Source organism: Trichomycterus rosablanca, chromosome 12, assembly GCF_030014385.1.
Source record: "Trichomycterus rosablanca isolate fTriRos1 chromosome 12, fTriRos1.hap1, whole genome shotgun sequence".
In the NCBI taxonomy this organism is placed as follows: Eukaryota; Metazoa; Chordata; class Actinopteri; order Siluriformes; family Trichomycteridae; genus Trichomycterus; species Trichomycterus rosablanca.
Genome location: NC_085999.1, coordinates 27,259,370 through 27,276,359, shown reverse-complemented (window position 1 = coordinate 27,276,359; position 16,990 = coordinate 27,259,370). Strand labels below are relative to the sequence as shown.

At 37.8% G+C, this 16,990-nt stretch overlaps 1 protein-coding gene across 1 annotated transcript in view; it reads left to right on the top strand.

The window, feature by feature from the left end:
* Positions 1 to 2,464: 2,464 nt before the first annotated feature.
* The window catches only part of kif5c (kinesin family member 5C), a 37,705-nt gene continuing 23,179 nt past the window's right edge, over positions 2,465 to 16,990 (top strand). The window contains exons 1-7 of the mRNA XM_063005455.1: positions 2,465 to 2,734; positions 11,176 to 11,263; positions 12,191 to 12,264; positions 14,576 to 14,680; positions 14,824 to 14,872; positions 14,993 to 15,048; positions 16,777 to 16,864. Coding sequence (XP_062861525.1) covers positions 2,609 to 2,734; positions 11,176 to 11,263; positions 12,191 to 12,264; positions 14,576 to 14,680; positions 14,824 to 14,872; positions 14,993 to 15,048; positions 16,777 to 16,864 — 586 coding nt within the window. The 5' untranslated portion in view covers positions 2,465 to 2,608. The remainder of the gene's footprint in view (positions 2,735 to 11,175; positions 11,264 to 12,190; positions 12,265 to 14,575; positions 14,681 to 14,823; positions 14,873 to 14,992; positions 15,049 to 16,776; positions 16,865 to 16,990) is intronic.

The following is a 16,990-nucleotide window of genomic DNA, read 5'->3' as shown; positions in this document are numbered from 1 at the left end:
GCTATTTTCCACAAAGTCCAAGCTGCTACATGAATCCAGAAGTTATGGAGAAGAAGCAGATTTGGTCCTCTGTATTAAGATCTTCTTTTAGTAGCAGCTTCTTATGTGGTGTGCATTATTGCTGTTTTGTTTGGTAACAGCAGGTATCCTGTGGATCTGGAAACAAGAAAGTTCTGAGGATTTGGACAAGAATGGTGACTGAACGCTTCACCACTCAGAAGTTTTAAGTCAGCCAGCAGGTAGCATTCCAGTCTGTTAATAAGTGACTGCCAGAAACTTTCTGTAGAAATAGTATTAAAAACAACAATGTCAAAGTGTCTTAATCCACACTTGCAGTAAAAAAATGGTTCTAATTTATCTTACCACATGTTCCATGTATGGACGAACTTCTGTTCTTTTATAGCATGGTCGTATGTGAGTGCTTTGGGTATTTTTAAGTGTCATTAGTCTTCATTGCTCCTCCATGCCTGTTTTGCTCTGTGTAGAACTGTGTTGAGTTTACAGTCTGTTGCTGTGGAGACAGTGGAGTTGGAGACCAACAATGAATATCTGAGGCATTCGGTTTCACGTGAGCTGTGAGTGATTTGTTTTTGTCTTACAAGCAAAATCTGGCCTAGTTTACATTTACACCTAGTATATGAATAAAGTTCTACTCACTGTACAAATCATTTGAAAAAAAAAAAGACTGGCATGTTGTCCTCTTTCAGCTACAGTGCCAGTGATCTGCCCCCTTCTGGACTCCCCTGTTTTATAAATAAATAGATTCTTTTGCATAAAATTTGCATAAACAGTTTCAGATTTGAACACAATGTACAAACACTACTTCCAAAAAGTGAGAGATTTTGTAAAATACAATCAAAACAAGTGTTTGTAATTTCTTAATTCTTGTTTTATTTAACTTAGAAAAATACAGTTCAACGATTTATCTTTTTTTTTCCACTGATTAACTTTATAGTATTTTGTAAATATAAACAAACACACTCAAAAGGTGGGAGAGAGGCATGTTTACCCCTGTGTTTTATTACCTTTCCAATTAACAAGACTTTTTGATGGTTTGGGAATTGATGACACTAATTGCAGTTATGCAAATTGATTTTTGGCCATTCTTGCTTGATACGAGACCTCAGCTGCTCAACATTCTGAGGTCGCCAGTGTCTGATTCATTTTATGATGCGCCATACAACAGGAGACAGATCTGGACTTCAGGCAGGCCTGAAAACAAGCTGGAACTGGGACTACAGCGTACATTTCCATTGTCTTTTGATTCTTTAACAATGAGCTTTGCCCTGAGAACTCTGTAGCTGTTCTGCACAGAATTGATGTTGGGCTTTTTCTTTGTTTAAACTGTTGTTTTAGGGTGCATTTTCTGATGCAGCGTCAGACTGTGTGATTACTTTTAAGCCAACACGGCTATATTTATTACAGTAGCCTTACTTTACATGAAATGTATCTTAATATGCTATGTTTTAACAATATTATGTACGATTGATGGTAAAGCCCCAAATTAGTTGCAATCTTGTGTTAAAAAATATATACTTTTTAAACAAATTCTGTTTCTCTCAAAGATTGAGCCTTTAATATATCATCCCTTTATGCTCCATTATAATACCATCACCTGTTGTTAATTCATCTTCTAACTGTAAAACACTGTTTTAGGGTCCTACACACAGCATCTCAATAGGTTTCAGTGGGAATCAGGAGTGGGCCACTCCAAAAATGGACCTGTTCTTATGCTTTAGATTGTTGTCCTGTTGCAAAACCCAACTGCACCTGAGCTTTAAGTCACAGACTAACAACTGGACATTCTACATCAGGACTGTCTTGTATAGTGTCAAGCATGGCCACACTAGAGTTTAGATTAAAAGTGAGTGGGCATTAGAAGCAGCTGTGTCTCAAACTGCACACTTCTTTAAGACATTGTTTGTGTAGTGCACTTTGAATGGTATAGTTGCACACAATGTAAGACACAGGCTTTGGTTTTGACCTGAGTAGAAATCAGTCATTGTAAAACTGTGTCTCACAAGTGAGGCTGTACAGCAGCGCACCCAAACAGTTCCAGTAGAATTAAATCAAATGGCAAGCCTATTTCTTAACCATGCTGTGGATTAAACAGAATGAGGCAAACTAACATTCTCCAGACTCAAATCTATAGCGTAGAGAAGGGCTGTCAGTTCCTTCAGCTGTAGTGTTAGAAGTGTCTGCTGTGGGACGCTGTTGGTCAGCGAGTATTCCGACCGCTTTCAGAAACTTAAAGTGCGCATGCGTGAGCCCGGTTTATATAGCTGTTATTCAGCGTGGTGCTGATGCTGCGCTCCGGTTGATGCAGTCTGTGATTCATCACTGAAACTAACAGGACATACCGCTCAGCATTGCAGCAGTCTGTACTGACCGAACATCACTGCTTCAGGATATTTATAAATAATTAATAATTTGCTTAAGCAGCGTGTGTGCCCGGGTGGAGATCTCATTTCTATAGACTACTGTTGCGGAATTTCCGAGCGCCGATTGCGGGGATGATGAGCGCCTGAACGCGTCGGGTATCAAGTTTTTCTTTTCCTGTGGCTTGAACTTTTCTCGGAATTCGACTCTCTTCAGTTTCAGGTTCATCATGGTGGACGCGGCTGAATGTGGGGTAAAGGTGATGTGCCGCTTCAGGCCACTTAACAAGTCGGAAATCAACCGAGGGGACAAATACACCCCTAAATTTAAAGGAGAGGACACCGTTGTTGTTTCGGTGAGTCTGAATTACACTGATGATAAGAAAGGAATTGTTTAAATCACAGCTATTATAGAATAGTGGTCATGTCCTTATTATTAATGACAATTGTTAATTAAGTATTATATGGCATTTCCCACCTCCTGATTTCTACACTCACTGTCCATTTTATCAGCTCCACTTACCATATAGAAGCACTTTATAGTTCTACAATTACTGACTGTAGTCCATCTGTTTCTCTACATACTTTACATACTTTAGCCTGCTTTCACCCTGTTCTTCAATGGTCAGGACCCCCACAGGACCACCACAGAGCAGGTATTATTTAGGTGGTGGATCATTCTCAGCACTGCAGTGACAATGACATGACGTGTGTGTTGTGCTGGTATGAGTGGATCAGACACAGCAGCACTGCTGGAGTTTTTTTTAAAACCGTGTCCACTCACTGTCCACTCCTACCTAGTTGGTCCACCTTGTAGATGTAAAGTCAGAGACGATCGCTCATCTATTGCTTCTGTGTAAGTCGGTCATCTTCTAGACCTTCATCAGTGGTCACAGGAAGCTGCCCAAGGGGCGCTGTTGGCTGGATGTTTTTGGTTAGTGGACTATTCTCAGTCCAGCAGTGACAGTGAGGTGTTTAAAAACTCCACCAGAACAGGGTGAAAGAAGGTTAAAAGGGTATGTAGAGAAACAGATGGACTACAGTCAGTAATTGTAGAACTACAAAGTGCTTCTATATGGTAAGAGGAGCTGATAAAATGGACAGTGAGCATAGAAACAAGGAGGTGGTCATAATGTTATGCCTGATCTGTGTATATTGGTTCATAATCACAGGTGATATAAACCACTATAGTGAAACTGACATGTCACATGTAAACATTGCCAAAAGACACCCATCTTCCATATTTAGTTCAAGTGTTTCAGCCACACCCTTTGCTAAAAATTACTCAAAAACTACATGCTTCAAGCTTTGTGGCCAAGGTTTTTGGCAAGATCCTTACCTGTTCATATGACTGTGCCTCTGTACACAAACCGAGTTCCATAAAGACCTGATTTGACAAGTATAATCTAAAGAAGACAAAAAACAGACACCTGCACTGGTTCAGTGACCCCAGCCTCACTGAATACAACTGGAATGAATTAGAATGTCAGCTGTGAGCCAGACCTTTTCGTCTAACATTAGCTCCTGATTTCACAAATGCTCTTTTGACTAAATAACCCCTATTTCCGATAGATATGCTTTAAAATGTTGTCAAAAGCATTCTCTGATAACAGTAGGCTGTTAGACTAAGGTGTTCTATTTCAAATGAATGCCCAAGGTTTTGGTCATGGTCAGGTGTCCATATAGTTTTGGTAGTATTGTGTAAATAAAACTGTAAATAAGTCCTGTCAAATCTGTTTAAACAAGGGGTCTTTTTAAAACTATCTAATACCAAAACCACATAGTTTTACATTGTGGTTCATTACCTTATCATATGCTCAAATGGGTTCTGTCTAGCACCATTAAAATCAGTTTGTCTCTAGTTAAACCCATTAGGATTATTAGTAAAACCCTAAAGCTGAAGACCCCTGCATGGTAAATCTTACACTGCCATCCTGTTTGGTAAAGAGGTGTAGATTATGCAACTGACTTCAAAACATGTATGTATTCAATATTGTAAACATGAGCACTAACCAGTTTAAATGTTTATATCCATATTCGGCCAATTAAAGCTGTGACAAAGCAATGACGTTATGTAATTCAGTTTGCAAGTGATGCAGCATCCGGGACCATTCAATCACCCTCCTCTGAACTTCCCATGAACCTCAACTGACAGAAGATCATCTATTTGATGGTTTGCTTGTGCTGACTAACAGTGATCATGTTTGTTTTGGATGTGGGGTTGGGCAACATGGTACTATTGCATCATTTGATACCTTTATGGTGCGTACAACATGGTTTTAGAACAAAAGTACCTCCAGGTATTTGTAATTAGAAATATCTTTATCTTAAAACGCTGTCCATGACAAGTCAGATGTTTAAATGTGTGCCTATAGAATACAGCCTAATTCACTGCACGTCTGAAACTTTCCCCGTGATTTAAGCTATATTTTGATACAACTAATCACTGTAAGATTGAGTTAGAGCGAGCAATCCTCTTGTGCTTAATCAGGTGTTCAACACCCCCTTTGTGTACGCTGTGCCGTAATACAATAGACCCTCATCTATTAAAGCATCTGATTAGACAAAATGCTGCCTTGAGTATTTTTATAGGCTGTCAATTACGCACATAATAACATTGACATTACATTTATGACTGCCAGACTATGTAGACACCCCTCTTAATTATTCAGTTCAGTTGTTTTAGTAACATAATTTGCCTCCAGATGTAGTCATTTTATTATATACCATAAATTTTATGCTTCCACTGGGTAACATGGTGACGTTGTTTGATGAGTTTAATTTGGAAGTCTTGACCTCAACCCCACTAAATACGTTTGCTGCTGTTACAGCTGCAAAATGAACTGTGTTCTAATAGCAATTGTTTTGGAATAGGATGTGCAAAAATGGTAGTGTGTAATCTTTCAAATCTTTTAATATTTAGCCTAGGAAGGCAGACTATAAAGCGATTCTGCAGTGATGGGCTATTTATCTTTATTGTTTCAGTACTCATTTCCCTGATGTGGTCTGTGAATAGGGTTAAAGAAAATACAATGTTTGTCATTACAAATCATATAATCAACAGAACAATCTGAGTGAAAAGTTGTGTTTTTGCAAAATGTGCATAAATAACAGAAATTCTTAGTAGTTGGAGTGACCATATTTACAATAGCTGATGAGTAGATTAAATCCTTCTGCTTAAAACATGTGCTTCTATATATGTATATAGATGGATGGATAGATAGATAGATAGATAGATAGATAGATAGATAGATAGATAGATAGATAGATAGATAGATAGATAGATAGATAGATAGATAGATAGATAGATAGATAGGTAGGTAGGTAGGTAGGTAGGTAGGTAGGTAGACATACATATAAATACATACATTTACATACACATATAATGAAGGGAATCAATGCCACAGTGATGTTGAACTGAATAAGCCAGGGTGTAGCACGGTGCAGCAGGTAGTGTTTCTGCCACTCATAATGGGGCGAAGTGTAGATTTTTTTTTCTTTCTTTTATTAGCAAACCTTTATAGCCATATCCATCTTTTAACCGGGATCAGCAATCTTTAAATAGCATTGGCTATTTATATAATGCTTTTATATATACATTTTTGCTCTCTTCTTTGTAGTGTCACACTTTAGCCTGACTGCTTTTGTTCTCTGGAGGTTTAGTGACGGCTGGTGTGTTGTGGGGGGTTTCACTGATCTATGCAATTAACATAAAGCAGAGAAAACGAGGGGGAAGAGGGCTTACCACATTTTCATTTCTGTGCACCATATGGCCAAAAACATGTGAACACCTGAACATATAGATAATCTATTCATAGCTGAAGCAACAAGTACACAAATGTTATTGCTAATACTATAACATACTATGACATTATTTTATATTAAACCTCTTTACATTATTTGTATCAGTGATTACACTGTTCCATTATACAGTATATATTCTATTACTATAGCTGATTTTTGTACTTACTTACTCTATTATAATTATTCTATTTTATTAAATACAGTGCAAATGTGGGTTTAAATAAAATGCTTTAATGTAATAAATTAACTGAATATATATACCGATCAGCCATAACATTAAAACCACCTCCTTGTTTCTACACTCACTGTCCATTTTATCAGCTCCACTTACCATATAGAAGCCCTTGAAAGCAGGCTAAAACGGTATGCAGATTATGTTTTGTTTGTTTATTATTTTTGTGTTTTTTATAGAGTGCATTGATGGCATGTTAAATCCACTACTGGATTAATGTAATGCTCCCAGGTCACTCTGTCACGCTTAGATGTTGAAATTAATTTCTCATTGCATGTGCAGGGCCACGGAGAGACTCAGTTATTGTAAGTGATTTATTTCTGTTCCTAGGATGGTGTGGGGAGGGGAGGGGGGGTATTTATCATGCATTAGCATTAGAACATCACACACATTTATACCACTTACCAGTTCTTGAATAGTCAATAAAATCTTACATGCTTTGCTGCTGTGTAATTTCTCTTTGCTGATCAGTCTGTATGTACCAGTTTTGTCTTGGCCTTCTCAATAATAACCATGTCATATTTGTCTCAGCATACCTTATATACCATGTGAAAAGGCTTCTGGTACCATGGAAACAACCATAATGTCTGCAACTTGTAGCATACATTACAGGGCAGAACTGTGTTGTGTTTTCTAAATCATGCATTAGTGGATTTAAACTCATTTAAAATGCTTCAATATTTAAGTAGACTCAAAGGTATTGATGACCTTGAGGCTTGAGAAGAAAAGATTGAGTTCTGCTCACAGCTGCTCTGCAGAAAGGTCCTTTAATCTCCCCGGAGAACCAACATCAATTATTGAGAGAAAGAAGTTGCCTTTTTGATGCCTGTTTGAGCTCCTGGCCATATGTGGGAGGTGTGTTTGCACACAGAAGCTAGTCTTTGTCTGTGCATTGTAGTGCCTATAGATTTGTAGGTATAGGCCTAGCTGAGTGCTGTGCATTATGTGTGACGCATGTTGGTCCATATTGTGTGTTAGATACTGTATGTTGCACTGATGTGCTGATTCTTTTTTGCTGATTCTTTTTGAGGACTGAAATGTTATGTGTACTTCACTGTTTTAGTGTGTGTGTTTATGAGACTATGTATGTTTTTGTTTCCAAGCCGTTGCACAGAAAACAGTGACACTAAAGGCATTTATTCATTAATTAATTAATTCATTCAGTCTTACAATACAGATTTTTTGTTGTTTTGTAAAGCAGTGGTCCCCAACCACCGGGCCGTGGACCGGTACCGGTCCGTGGGTCATTTATTACCAAGCCGCACAAAAAGAATAAATAATTAGAGATCTACAAGCTACAAGAGCAATTATATTTCCAAAACTCTTTGGGTGTTACTGTTTCCTATCACCACTAGGTGGGAGCAGCGTCTCATTGCAGTGAGAAAAAGCTTAGGATTCACGCTGATTTTCCATCCTAATTTTAAATCCTCCCTCCCCTTTTGGTCCGTGAAATTATATCTTATATGAAACCGGCTCTTGGTAAAAAGGAAAAGGTTGGGGACTGCTGTTGTAATGCACTTTTTTTTCTTTAATAACACTTTATAACCATTATAGTTTATCCTCTGTAATAAGCCATAACAACTGGTCAGCACTAAGGATGTGCACCTCTAAGTAAAAATATATATATATTCTTAATTTAACAACAGTTTTATAAATGAGATATAATTACAGTTCTTACAGTTTTTCTCAATTGCTTTGGTGCATTTCTCTGATCAGAATTAAAATTCTCATAACTGTTAGTTCAACCTCCACAAGATTTAGTCATTTGTGCACATCATAGTAGCAGTTTCTTATTCATTCCAACAAATTGTCAGATAGATAGATAGATAGATAGATAGATAGATAGATAGATAGATAGATAGATAGATAGATAGATAGATAGATGGGTGGGTAGGTAGATAGGGCGTATATTTGTGCTTATTTTGTGTATATTTGTGCATACATTAAAGTGGCATGTAATAGTCTTAGCCCTCCTCAGTTAGTGCCGGGTTTGTACAGTTGGCAAGATAATTTTATTAAGGGAATTGGCTATCATCAGATTAAGTGAAACATGGAGTAAATGCTAAAAAAAATAATTACTGATAAATATTATTAATACTGGCCAAAATACTGATAACTACACTAGTAATAACACTGATGATGATAATGCTGCTATTTTAATAAATCCACTTTAAATAACACCAACACTGTTAGTGTTATCAACACAGAGAGACATATGCGTTTAAAAATCATGTCAGACTAGCAATCATGTTTTCACAAATCGCCCCCCCCTTTCACAACCCAACACCCCCCACCGACCGTTTTGCTCTGGGACCACCAGTTCTAATCTGCCAACCAATCAAAGCACCAGCTCCAGTTTCCGTGGCGACAAGGTCCAGAGCACAGTCTTCAGTACTGCTTAAGTGGGGTCTCCAGACCCCCATGTGGCTAAAAAAACATACCACAAAGAACATTTTTCTTCCCTGTGTGAGATCAGTGTCCAGGATGATTATTGTATTGATACACTAGTGCAGACTGGCTTCTCAAATTGGAATGTGTCTTGTGAACTAAGCCGTCAATGTCAGTGATTGACCTTGTAAATGCTCTTTTCATCTTAATGGACACATATTTTGACAGACGCCTTCAAACTCTTGAGGAAACCTTTTCCAGATGAGTGGAGACTGTTATATCGGCAAAGGGGTTTTCAGGCAAGGGGGTTGCAATGCGGTCACATAGATTTGGTCTAACCTGAAGAGTAGAAAGGGGGTGGGGAATTTAGATTGACAGTTGGGGAGGGGGGGGATAGGTTGACCTCAGGGTCTGTGCACTCCTTTAATTCCCATATGACTTGTAAGGGTTGTAGAATCTATTATCACTGTAACCAAGAGCAGGTCGAGCTGTAGAAAGTGCATTTATCTACACGCTAATAAAGTAAATAATCGTGGGTTCTGATTGTAATCGAATTTTTTTTTAAATAGTCATGTAAACAACATACTTTGATAATCATAAAAAGGTCATGTTTTAATTATCTTAATTAGATACCTGGAATTCTGCCCAATATTCAAATTATTATTGGTTTTCTGCAACTGTGCATTTGAGAGGAAACACTCGCTGGCCATGTTCTAAGTAGTTCTAAGTAAGGCATTACAAAGTCTATTTTTTATCTATACTTACACTACAGTACTTACTATATCTGCAACAGTAGAGGACAGATACAATTGGGTAAATTGGATATGACTAAACTGGGAAAAAAGGGAAACATGCATAATTAGAATATTAATACATGTGCAAATAATTAAGCTAAGCATTTTGAATCAAAACCAAAATTTGGGTAAAACTCATACAAAACAATATAAAAGATTGTGAATATGTGTGAACAATATAAATTCATAGCCCACTACACAGGCCAGCGATGGGTTTTAACACATACGGAGGACTATGTCCTCTGTAGTCCTCCGCCACTCGTGAAGGTGTCTCAACCAGACAGATTAATAGATGGATGGACGGACAGATGAATAGACATATAGTTAGTTAGTTAGTTAGTTAGTTAGGATGGATGGATGGATGGATGGATGGATGGATGGATGGATGGATGGATGGATGGATGGAGATAGATAGATAGATTATTGGCCTCCAGTAGCTGAACAAGAAGACTCATAGAAATACAAATTAGGTGGGTAGGTAGAGAGGGTGTATATTTGTGCATATTTTGTGTATATTTGTGCATATTTGTGCAATAGACTACAACTAAAATAATAATAGTAATAGCAGTATATATTGGTATAAACAAGATATACAAACATGTAAGTATAAATATAGAAATAAAAAATATACAAATATAAAATATATCTGATATTGGTAATAAAATATCAGATAATATGAATGAAAATATTTAATAGAGGGCGGCACGGTGGCTCGGAGGGTAGCACTGTCGCCTCACAGCAAGAAGGTCCTGGGTTCGATCCCCAGGCGGGGATCCAGGTCCTTTCTGTGCGAAGTTTGCATGTTCTCCCTGTGTCTGCGAGGGTTTCCTCCGGGAGCTTTGGTTTCCTCCACAGTCCAAAAACCTGCAGTCAGGTTAATTGGAGACACTGAACTGCCCTATAAGTGTGTGTGTGTGTGTGTGTGTGTGTGTGTGTATATATATGTGTGTCTGCCCTGCGATGGACTGGCGTCCCATCCAGGGTGTTACTGTGTGCCTTGCGCCCATTGAAAATGGCCCCTAATTGGATAAGCGAATAAGAAAAAGAATAAATGAATGAATATTTGACAGAAGCAACAGTATAGACTCTAACCAATATACTGTATACATGTAGGTATAAATATCAAAATAATAATATCAAAGAGGTATATGTATGTTTTGTTATGACGGTGTGTGTGTGTACATGAGTTTGAGTCTGATTTATTGTTCTCGTCGTCGTGTGGTGTTAAACAGTCCCCACCTGCCCTTTCTTTCCTCAGACATGGCCATTCATGTCTGTTAGATGCCTGTACAGGCTGCTCAGCCTGCCACTTGAGTGGGCTACAATATTAGTTCCAGGTGACCCACTTTGTTTATGACAAAAATCGAACTGTAGGACAAATGTACTGCTCTTTGAGAGCATTAGCTCTAATTAGTGATCTCTTTAGCTTTTTTAGCATTCGTTGAATCGTTTTGTCAGTGTGGGATCATTTTAAGAACAGAAGACTTTGCAGTTGATTATTAGTAATTGTGTATAACTGTTTTCATTTTTGGACTGAAGACTTGAAGACATTTATGTGCTTCTCTTTTTATTTTTACAGGGTAAACCCTACATATTTGACCGTGTTCTTCCTCCAAACACAAACCAAGAGCTGGTCTATGATTCCTGCGCTAAACAGATTGTTAATGGTAAGATATGCTTAAGATTAACTCCTATTGAGAAATTTATTGCATTTGTGATGCTTTCATCCAAAGCGACTTTTGAATATATACAGTTTAAGCAGTTGGGGTTAAGGGCCAATGGTGAGGCTTGAACCAGTAATCTTTAGACACTAGACCAGTACCTTAACCACTTCCCATTATGTTTCTTTATGAACTCTCCACTAACCATGCATAAAGGTAGCCATACTTATTTACAAATGTAGCAATACTTGTAGCAATATGTAATGTGTCATAGTCAGGGATCTAATAAATGTTGGGCTGATGGTAGGGGCCAAATAGTTACAGTCAGATGACTGAGTTGAAATATCTCTGAAATAGCAAGGGGTGCTCATAGGCAGTTGTGGTGATTACCCACTGACGTTGAGGGTTGTTGGACTGCCAAGGTAATCAGTGATGCCTTGGATGTCAAGGCTATGGCATTTGTTATGGACCAACAGAAGAGCTACTGTGGCTCAGATTGCAGGTCATTTATTCTTGGTGATAAAATGAATGTGTTACAACACACAGTGTATAGAACCATTCTGTGTATAGGACTGGTCGCAGACCAGTCAAATGGTTGATTCTGGTTCTTGTCCACCATCAAAAGCACCTACAATGGGCCCGCTTACTGGAAGTGGAACTTGAAGCACTAAAAAAAAGGTTGACTGGTCCAATAAGAACAGATGACACTAGGATGCACTGTTGGACGATCCACCACAAAAAGCACAGAGGTTGAATGATCTACTGGTAATGTCCTGATAGCACAGGACTTCATTACATGTCTCGTGGAGTCCTTGTCCAGGCAAACCTCCACACACACTCTAGCTTAACATACTGTAGATCATTTATGGTATATAAACATACGATTTGAGAAGTGCATATTAAATCTTGAGACACTTGGTTTCTGCTGTGCAGATGTCCTTGGTGGATACAATGGAACCATTTTTGCCTACGGCCAGACCTCATCAGGGAAGACCCACACCATGGAGGTAAGCACAGTGTCTGTCAAAATAATGTTTTTTCAAAAAAAGTTATGTGTTAAGCTTTTTTTGGCAGTGAATCCATTATAAAAAAATACATTAAATGCTACTAAGATGAGATTAAATCTTGAGTCACTTAATAAGTGTAATGAACCCTTAACAATTTTGGACAATGTCGCCCACCCTTCCATTTTACAGTGAAGGCACAGAATCTATTTGGGTTGAATTGCTGGATATCACTGTCATCACTGTCTGGATGAATACAGATAACATTTAAACCACCTCCTTGTTTCTACGCTCACTGTCCATGTTATCAGCTCCACTTACCATATAGAAGCACTTTGTAGTTCTACAATTACTGACTGTAGTTCATCTGTTTCTCTGCATGCTTTGTTAGCCCCATTTCATGCTGTTCTTTAATGGTCAGGATTCTCCCAGGACCACTACAGAGTAGGTGTTATTTTGGTGGTGGATCATTCTCAGCACCGCAGTGACACTGATATGGTGGTGGTGTGTTAGTGTGTGTTGTGCTGGTATGAGTGGATAAGACACAGCAGCGCTGCTGCAGTTTTTAAACACCTCGCTGTCACTGCTGGACTGAGAATAGTTCACCAACCAAAAACATCTAGCCAAGAGCGCCCCGTGGGCAGCATTCTGTGACCACTGATGAAAGTCTAGAAGATGACCAACTCAAACAGCAGCAATAGATGAGCGATCGTCTCTGACTTTACATCTACAAGGTGGACCAACTAGGTAGGAGAGTCTAATAGAGTGGACAGTGAGTGGACACGGTATTTAAAAACTCTGTTAGCGCTGCTGTGTCTGATCCACTCAAACCAGCACAACACACACTAACACACCACCACCATGTCAGTGTCACTGCAGTGCTGAGAATCATCCACCACCTAAATAGTACCTGCTCTGTGGTGGTCCTGTGGGTGTCCTGACCACTAAAGGACAGGGTGAAAGCAGGCTAAAAAAGTATGTAGAGAAACAGATGGTCTACAGTCAGTAATTGTAGAACTACAAAGTGCTTCTATATGGTAAGTGGAGCTGATAAAATGGACAGTGAGTGTAGAAACACGGAGGTGGTTTTAATGTTATGGCTGATCGGTGTATATAGTCAATGTGATATTGATGATTGATTCTTTCTGGCTCTGTCCTTGAAGAGCAAATATATGACTCATATATGAAAAGGTGTGACTACCTGGAGGCTGGCACAATACACCACATGATGAGTGCCAATCGGCTGCAGTCGTTTCCTTGGAAACAGACTGCTTCATACATGGAGCTGAATATGAAGTCAGATAATTGCAGTTATTTTCTCAGATTGTCAGACAGCCTTGAAAATGTGTGCATACCTTTGATCTGCCATCTACAAATAATAATATGTTTAAAATGCTGCAGTCAGGTTTATATATGCTAAATGACCAGAAGTATGTGGACGCTCCTCCGAACTACCAATTTTGGTGTTTTAGCCACACCCATTGCTATATATTTGTAGACATTTTTGTTCTAAAATCAATTATATGCAGATGTCCACATATTTTGTCAATACAGTGTAGCTTTTATCCAATGTTAATCTATTAAATAATTAATGTATTGTATTGCAGTCTGTGTCCGAAGGATATTGGATTTAAACATTATAAACATCCTTCTTCCTCTCTCTGTCTCATTCTCTTCCTCTCTCTCTCTCTCTCTCTCTCTTTCTTTCTCTCTCTCCCGTTGATATGAAGCAGCACATATTGTGTTTAATATGTGGTGCAATATGAACTGGCTGGAGTCACTGACATATTTCTAGACACAAGCAACTACAGCAAAGCCACCAAGGTTTAAAAAACAATGTGTTAAAAAAACACAATCTGTAATTCTAGTATGTCATACACTACATGGCCAAAAGTATGTGGACACCCCTTCTAATGACTTAGATTTTAAAATATATTGGGAAAAGCATTTTTCTGTTTCAGCTAAACAAGATCTGACAGGTTTGGCGAGGAAAAACTTCAATGGTGTGCACAGAACCTTGACCCCCAACAATGCCAAAATCTTTGAGATAAAGTGGAATGCTGATTGTAGGTCTATATTAATGCTCTTGGTTTCGGAATGGGGTGTCCATCAAGCTAATGGGCAGGTGTCCACATACTTTTGGCCATATAGTTTATATCAATCTATATCATAGTTTGCTTCACTTTAGGGTCTGTTTTTTCAAAGCTATGCAAAGATTATGTAATTTCCTTATAATATTTGCATGTACAATGTCCTGCAGTATTATAGCATATCATATCTTTGCTGTATTTCTCCTCTAATTGTTCTAACACAGGGGAATCTGCATGACCCAGAGCATAAGGGCATCATTCCTCGCATCTCACAGGACATCTTCGACCACATCTACTCCATGGATGAGAACCTAGAGTTCCATATCAAAGTAAGAAAAACATACACTTAATTCATGTAAAACTCTTTTTAGTACTGGGCATTTTAACATTCCTTCATTCCTTGATGAACATTGACTGTTTTGCACTTATATATTGTAATGCTATGCTAACATGTTGCTCTATTCATGTTTAGGTGTCCTATTTTGAGATTTACTTAGACAAAATCAGAGATCTGTTGGATGGTAAGATTTTATTTAATGAATTAATGTACCATGTTGTAGAAGAAAACAGGATAATAAAAATCATGAGATAAAGAGGTGACCTTAACTTTATTCCTTCTATTTTTCTCTCTTTTTTATTAGTTTCCAAGACCAACCTTGCTGTACATGAAGACAAAAACAGGGTACCATATGTAAAGGTAAGTGACAGTCATGTTGTGTTATATTTTAAAAATACTTGCACATAAAACTGTAAAACTAATTACTAACTAATGTATAAAATCAGTTGGGGTTGTGAGTTCTGACCACAAACATGTTCAGCAGTTTTGGGGTGAATTGGAACATCAGTTTAGAGTTTTCCAATAAGAATAGAGGCTTTTGTAGTTGGTGGTCATGGCAAGTCCTTATTAATATCCATAGTTTTGGAATAGGATGTTCAGCAAGCTAATTTTGGCCGTATAAAGTATATTTTGTATTTTGTGAAGTATATCAAATGTTCTATTTAATATAAAATACGACCCTGCAAACTAAGGTGTTTATTTCACCATACCTGTATCACTCTGCTGATCAGCCATAGCTGTCTGTTTAGCTGACCATGTTTCTTTCTTTCTTATTATTATTTATTTTATGAATTTTTTGTTTTCTTTGTAACAGTTGTATAAAATCAATAGAAGATGTGTTGCTAAGCAAAGTAAAGTGTGTTGCCCCAAATTTCCCCAAATAACACAGTTCCACTAATGTTCTCTCATTTGAATATACTGTTACCCAAACCAACAATATAGGTTCACCCAAGCTACATGCACTCAAATAAAAGCTAATATTTTTAAAGTTGTATTTAAAAATATTTTATAGTTCTCAGCTTTTCTACAGGGCTACATTTAGCTATAATGAAGTTATTATTATTCAAATGATGCAGCAAATGAAGAAAGAAAATGAGTGATGTATTTTAGAGTAGCAGGATATTTTCCCAATTAGAACAATATAATAGAATAAAATGAATTTAATGCCTTTATATGTCATATACACATATACAGGTGTACAGTGCAATGAAATTCTTTTTTCACGGATCCCAGCTGGGGTCAGAGCGCAGGGTCAGGCGTTGTACGGCGCCCCTGGAACCGAGAGGGTTAAGGACCTTGCTCAAAGGCCCATCAGTGACTGCAAACTACCACTAGACTACCACTGTCCTCTAAAAAATTAACAGTTATTCAACCCCCTATATAATATTGCTAATCTTAAAACCTACTGCTAGTCTGTAGGACCTAAAGTTGGGTTACAACATGATTAAACCATCAGGACTCAATAACCAGCCTTATTTTCTTGAGCTGGGATGTGTTATTCAAACGCCACCCAGAGATTCAAGTGTTCTTGGTATTTTGCAACCATAGTGAAAACTACATTTTACCCCTTTAATAGTCTTACCAAGACAATAATGTTTAAAAAATATTTTTTTGTATTTCTTAGTTTCTTGGGACTATACCCACAACAAACAATTAATATTATTATTAGTGCACACAGTATTTTTAATGAGCCTCTACCAAACAGTTGAGATGATCACAAAAATGATGCAACTGTCATGGATGATTTTTCAGCTGCTGCTTAAGTTGACATATAGATTAGAAAGGCTGTTTATCCAAAACCATCTACTAATATTTTGTTTTTTATTTAACACGTCAACCAAGGAGTAGATACAGCTCAAACAAGTTTATTTAAATACAGCTTATTTTTACCCAAGTATTTAGACTCAAAGTAAGTTCAACCAAATGGTTGAGCAGACCATTAAAGGGTTTTAAGGTGGCCGGGAGGGGATCTATGTAGAGAGCTCACTAGGTTTTCTATTACCAGTATACAGTATAATCAGACACTTATACAGGATATATCTAAATAGATCCATGTTATCTTGTGACACTAATTTTGTTTTATTAAAGGGCTGCACAGAGCGCTTTGTATCCAGTCCAGAGGAGGTAATGGACGTTATTGATGAAGGCAAGGCTAATCGACATGTAGCCGTCACAAGTAAGTGATACAGTGCACTTTTCTCCTGGTTATGGGATTAAAGTTGCACTTCAGTCATGATGGTAGGAAGTAGCTAAATCCATTTTTGTTTTGCATGGGTAATTACAGACACCAAATTATGCTTAG